The 6,316-nt window shown below is 33.3% G+C and overlaps 1 protein-coding gene across 1 annotated transcript; it reads right to left on the reverse strand.

The window, feature by feature from the left end:
- Nucleotides 1–2,973: 2,973 nt before the first annotated feature.
- LOC149413338 (uncharacterized) lies at nucleotides 2,974–6,132 on the reverse strand. Its single transcript, XM_089645342.1, has 4 exons — nucleotides 6,003–6,132; nucleotides 5,550–5,678; nucleotides 4,221–5,063; nucleotides 2,974–3,308 (listed from the first exon to the last, which is right to left on the reverse strand). The coding sequence occupies exons 1-3, from the start codon at nucleotides 6,055–6,057 to the stop codon at nucleotides 4,237–4,239; spliced, it is 1,011 nt and encodes a 336-aa protein (XP_089501468.1). The 5' UTR covers nucleotides 6,058–6,132; the 3' UTR covers nucleotides 2,974–3,308; nucleotides 4,221–4,236.
- Nucleotides 6,133–6,316: the final 184 nt, after the last annotated feature.

The raw sequence follows: 6,316 nt of genomic DNA on the forward strand, positions 1-6,316 counted from the left end.
CTAGGATTACCTAAATTATAGAGTATTTGGTGTAAAAAACAACTGAGATACAGCATAAAACACTCGTTTGTTAACCCGTGTTTCCCCTGTTCGGTACGCAAGTGTTAACATAAAGATTGTGAGATTCGTTGGGACGTTGGGATTAGAAATGTTAAAAATTAGGCGTATGTTATAACGTAGATAATTAGTTTTAAAAATAAAATAGCACCTTTCAAATATTTTATAAAAGTAAAATAAATTATCTGTGGTTCTGCCACGTAAGGTAACATGGTATGCATACAAAAGATTACTGCTAAGTGCTCCTTTGTAACCTCTCCCTCATTATCGGAGGAGAAATGAGTGGTTAAGTCGGTCAGGTATGTCCTGATACACCCTGTTTACAGGTATGTAATATATGAATTTTCTTTTAAATGGTTACAAATTAACCCATAAATGAAATGTTACATTAACCAGCAGAACAATGGCTACCATATTTAGGTCCCAAGGTAGACGATTTTAAAAAATTTATTTCTAAATTCCCTCAAACAGCTCAATTATAAAATCTACAAATATGGGAATAAAAGATGAAACAAGGTGGATTCAATGTTAATATTCAGAGGTACTATTTTTTTAAATGAGCGCGGTTGAATACAAAACTGAACGCTCGCAGATCTCCATCGCCCAAGACATTTATTTTTTAAATACCCCATCGCTCTAGTGGTTAACAAATTTTTATTTGTAAAAATTTTATATTTTAGAGAGAAATAAAAAAAATTGTGGTGTGTTGTATCCACTTAAAATGTAAAAAATGGTGTAAAGTTAATTTTTAATGATAATTTACCAATATTAAATTGACGATAATTGATATTTCAAATATTTTATATTTTTTTATTGTTATGTTTTTAATTTTAAGTTTTTCTTTTATATTTTTTTTAAACTTCCGATTTAGTTGTCCGGGTTAAGTCTTCCCCAAAGGAAAAACTTAACCCTTCCACTCACTTTTCCACAAATGATCAGCTAGTCAATCAACACTATGTAAGTGCATTATATAAGTAAAATAAATACAAAACAATACAAGAACAACAACACGTCAAATCACCAGATATCAAATGGGAAAAAAAATTCACCGTCTCCAGATATTTTCATATCAGAGGGTTCGGCTCGGTAGAACTTCTAACAGGGCCTATAAATCCTATTGATCCCTCAACATAAATATTTAAAAAATCTTTTGTTATCCTACATGTATTCAAAATGACCGACTTTTGCATCTTTATATATAAATTTTTTGATAGATCTAATACGCCTAAATTTTTAATTAGAGAGCTAGGTATAATGCCAGTAGCCGAAATAACGAATGGTAATATTTTTATAGTCTGAGAATGCCAAATTCTTTTTATTTCATTTCCTAAATCTGTGTATTTTCTTATTTTTTCACTAACAGATTTTTGAATATTACAGGAATTTGGAATAGCAACATCAATGATATAAGTTATTTTTTTAATTTTGTCATGTAAAACTATATCGGGTCTATTATGACTAATCGCTCGGTCTGTTAGTATAGTTTTATCATAATATATTTTATAAAATTCGTTTTCTAAAAATGAATTTGGTTCGTATTCATAATATGGTACTACATTACGGCAGTCAATCAAGTTATGTTTAATTACCAAATTTTGGTGAATTATTTTTAAAACTTGATTGTGCCTAAATGTATACTCGGACGGTGCTAATATAGAACATCCCGATATAATATGTTCTATAGTTTCCGGAAAAGCCAAACATTTTCTACACAAATCATCAATTTGATTTGTATCTTTGATTATATGCTTTCTATAATTTTTAGTATTAATGACTCTATCCTGAATTGCAAGCATAAATCCTTCTATTTCTGCGCTCAACTCTCCAATACTCAACCATTTGTTTGACTTAATTTTGTCAACATACGTTTGGTTGAGATAATTGAAGTGTTTTGCGTGTAAAATTTTATTTGACCAGGAATCTAATAATTCCTGGTTAGGATTTATAAAAATGTTGGCATTCTCATCGTATAAATTTAAAGGTGTAATATTTCTATCTGCCTTGCAAATTATTTTGTGCATTTCTGAGCTATGAGCTTTCCTATGGAAAAAAGTTCTTAGCATTTCTACCTGATTATGTTTCAAAGAAGTTATTTTGACTATACCTCTACCTCCTAAATTTCTAGGTAAATTAACTCGTTCTATAGCTGAAATATTATTATTATTTAATTATAAATAATAATAATATTATTATTTAATTATAATATATTAATTAATTAATTATTATTTATATATTATTATTTAATTTATTTTAAATCAATCAGTTTATGTGTAAATAAGTTCTGCTGTATAATTATAATTATTATATGGTTAGGTTATTACATATTTATGAAAGGTCTTAGTTTTTCCTATGGGGAAGATTTAACCCGGACATAAAATCGGAAGTAATAAAAAGAGACATAACATAATTCACAAACCATCAGAGAAATATTCTTTTATGGATCTCTTGTATTTGGTAAGTTCGCAACTGAAAATATCCACCTTGGATAATACGCTATATAATTATTGCATAATCTGTTCAGGCAAGAATTCTGCTTAGAGTTTGTTTTGTAGATGTATTATGTGGATGTCACATATAAGAGTTTTTTTAAAACAGCGTAACCTGTTGGACAAACATGCTTTTTTGAAAAAACAGTGCCATCTGTTAAATGTATAAGCAACACGCGCTACTGTTTCTGCACAGACAGACTGAGGCATAGTAACGCGTGGCGGGGTACAGCTAGTAGTCTATATAATCTCAAATAAAGCATGGTAAACAGCCACGGACATAATAATATTACATACACGAATAACATATTTATATAATATATTACAAACTATATTAGCTATGCTTAGTTTGGAAAAGCAATAACATCTTTTCTAATATAGTATATTTATAGTATACTGGAGAAAATGTATTATAGAAATTAGTATTCACATATATTATCGAAATATATTTTAGTAGTTGGTCCATTTTACCAATAGTTTGTCGCTTGCTGCCACAATTGTTAAATGTATCACTTGTCACAATCATCAAATGTGTGTCACTTTTGCTATAAATATAGATCCTTTATCATCAAGTGTCCTTACTTATAGAAGGATGGCCATCATCATAACATGTTTTATTTACCTTGCAAATGGAGTGCTATTTCTTAACTTTTTGCCAGTTTTCTTACAAATTATTATTGCAAACAATCCTTTGGTGCAATTTTAAACTCCTGAATGTTATGTACAGCTTTCCACAATGTTCGCACATAGAGCGACTTTTCTCTCCTGTAAAAATAACGATACAACTATATCTGACATTTGCTTTTGGATGTTTTTGCTCAAAGGGATGCCGTAGATCAGGGGTTTCCAATCTTTTTGTACTCTAGAGCACATTCTAAAATATCGGTAGGGTGGCGGGCACCACCTATTTTTAATAGATAAAACTCAAACTCGCGGCAGCAATCGCAATCAAAATGACAACAACGTGGTTCCAAGCGGAGAATGCTATTTGCACATCACTCCTTGTACACGTCGAAAATCCGAAGTGAGCAGATGATCGCCGAACCGATCGGGACGGTACGAGCACGTGACTACTGTCAGTTTGCCTGTCGGGGCCATGCTTAGTGCTTTCACCTTCATACAGAGCTGGCAGAGTCATTTGTCATGTGTGTTGGCGCCTTCGGCCTTCATCGGCTCAGCTCGTGGCGTTTGTTCACTTAGGGTTTTCTGCGTGTACAAGGAGTGATGTGCAAATAGTACTCTCCGTTCCAGGCTAGCGTGAAGATTGCAGTCTGGCTCGTCGCTAGACAGGTTGCGACAAGTACTGTCAGCAAAGGAACCACTCATACATACAATATTGCAAACATACAAACGTATTTAATAAACTCATAAAAAACAAATAAATAAAAATAATTCACAATTTTAATTAATGTTTATGAAAAAATTATTTCACTGTCGTTTAGTGGCGGGTACATACGAATTGTACGGGGTTGGGAACCCCTGCTGTAGATGATAGAAATAAAGGGATAGAGAAATATGGCATTGAAGCGTGCCGGCTGTCACTATCATACAAAAAAACTGCATGGACTACCAAAGCGGCAGAGCCAAAGAAAATTATGCATTTGGTGTGATTTGCAGTAGCATTGGTGACAGCAAAACAATATCATGTATTCACATAATTTTTTTTAAAAATCTTACCGATAGGCAGCTCACTCTAAGGTCGGTTATGTCTGATGTCGCACCGAAGAGGCTTGCCAAGTAATTCACCATTGCCGTGCTCCATTTTAATATGTTGGGCGAGACCGGATCTGTACACATAAATTTTGAAACAATGGAAACACTCAAACTTCTTCATCTGGTGTTTTGATGAGTGGTTACAGAAAAAATTTCTACTAATAAAACTCCGTTGGCATCTTGTGCAAGAGTAATTCGGATAGTGGCAGGGATATTGCATACCAAACACATTGCCATCTTCAATTGTGCCTGATCCGTCAGATTTGGGACAATGAGTCGTCTTACATCTCGACACCGGCACAACATGGTCTTCAACAAGTCGGGAATGATTTTGCTTCCTCACCCTACCAGTTTTGGTCGGATCATGTGCGACCATTCGGTAAAATTTCGGTTTTATTTCTTTTTTCAGGGGTTCAAGGTTGCTTGTTTCTTCAACGTCACTAATGACGTTACTGTTTAATCTCTCGAAAAGTTGATCTTTGGTTTTGAGTAGGACCAGTTTGCGATGGTTATCTTGAGTTTCAGGAACCGTCCGAATGTCTGGACGTGCTTTGGGAGGTTCGAACTTTGGTTGTTTTGAAAGATTGGTGATTTTGAGAGGCAATGTAGGTCCGGTAAACCTCGTGGCTGGCGGCTTCAAATATTTGAGCTGATTCGGTGGAGTTTTTTTTATTTCTTTTTTCAAAATTTGGACGGTTTCTGGTTCTTTAAGTTCAACATCAACGGATTGTAGACTATTTTTATTGGTGAATTCCTTAGTTATTTGTAAAAGCTGAAGTTCGTACTTCAAAGGATTTTCTTGTAGATCTGTAATTAAATAATTGTGGTTAGTATAATGACGTCATATGAAATCAATTTATATTAAGAAGAGTGTTTGTGGCGAGCGGGCACTGGGCAAAACTAGGCCGATGGAGTGGGTTTGTTTTTTATACAAATTTACAGTTTTATTCCGAGATTGATGTCATTTTGCACACTTGACCTTCAAAAGAAGAAGAAGATCACTGTCCACATCTGAATTCAGAAAACTCTGCGAAAGCCCGGGCAATTCCCGGGACTTCAGCTAGTTTAACAATAATATATACCGTTATGTACATATAAATTGTATTGTGAGTAGTTTGAACCCACTCCACAAAATGAATTTGATTATTCATTTGCTAAGTCTTCCACTAAGATTAAATTATTGCTTTCTTGAGCATTTGCTCAATATTTTTTGGTGAAAGCTACCATTTCACCACCTTTACATGAGTTACTAATCGAAGAACATCATTATAAAAATAAAACAAAAATTATTACCCGATTTTATCTCACATGCCAAGTCCTCATTAATCTTCACTTCAGGTGTGATTTCATCTCCGGATGCTTTGTCAAGACCTTGTTTAGTATAAACAAAGGTTGAAGGTTCATATTGCGGTACAAAGACATCTGGAATGAACATACCAACTGTACTAATACATATATGTAAATGAAAATTCTAAATAGAAACACAAAATGTGATATCTATATGTAGTTTAAAAGTTTATTCATAGATGGCACTAGATAGTACTTTAAGATCATTGAATCTACGACAGATAAAGTCCAAATTGTGTTGCTGACCACAGAGTTTTTATTTAAAGAGTTTGTGAGACAAAGCCAGAGTTACAACAAACTGGTGCAGCCGGTAGGATTTAAAAAACAAAACAATAATGTCATTCAATAAAACAAATTAAAATAATAATGGTGTGCATTCAATAAAGCAATAAGTATTACCATTCAATAACATCTCCTTGTCCCACCATTTGGTGAAGTCGGGGTAACCAGACATTCTCAGGCAGAACTGTGTTCGACCTACAAAATATACTTTTGGGTACTCAAATTTTATAGGTTATGGTCAATCTTGTGAAATCTTCAAACATATGTATGGCATTATTGTATGCTTGGTCTCAATGTTTTGTGAATCTTATATTTTATGGTTGATCTTGTCGAATCTTCAAACATATATATGGCATTATTGTATGCTTGGTCTCAATGTTTTGTGAATCTTATATTTCATGGTCAATCTTGTGAAATCTTCAAATATATAT

Source organism: Hesperophylax consimilis, chromosome 22 (assembly GCF_061612785.1).
Source record: "Hesperophylax consimilis isolate HC1 chromosome 22, BYU_Hcon_1.0, whole genome shotgun sequence".
NCBI classification, from domain to species: domain Eukaryota; kingdom Metazoa; phylum Arthropoda; class Insecta; order Trichoptera; family Limnephilidae; genus Hesperophylax; species Hesperophylax consimilis.

Excerpts from the sequence above, each read along its gene's own strand:
- LOC149413338 (XM_089645342.1), bottom strand. The coding sequence starts at position 6,057 with ATGTCTGGTTACCCCGACTTCACCAAATGGTGGGACAAGGAGATGTTA. Across the intron at positions 5,679-6,002 it reads CAAGGAGATGTTATTGAATG|ATGTCTTTGTACCGCAATAT; the intron begins GTAATACTTATT and ends TGTTCATTCCAG. Across the intron at positions 5,064-5,549 it reads GGCATGTGAGATAAAATCGG|ATCTACAAGAAAATCCTTTG; the intron begins GTAATAATTTTT and ends ATTTAATTACAG.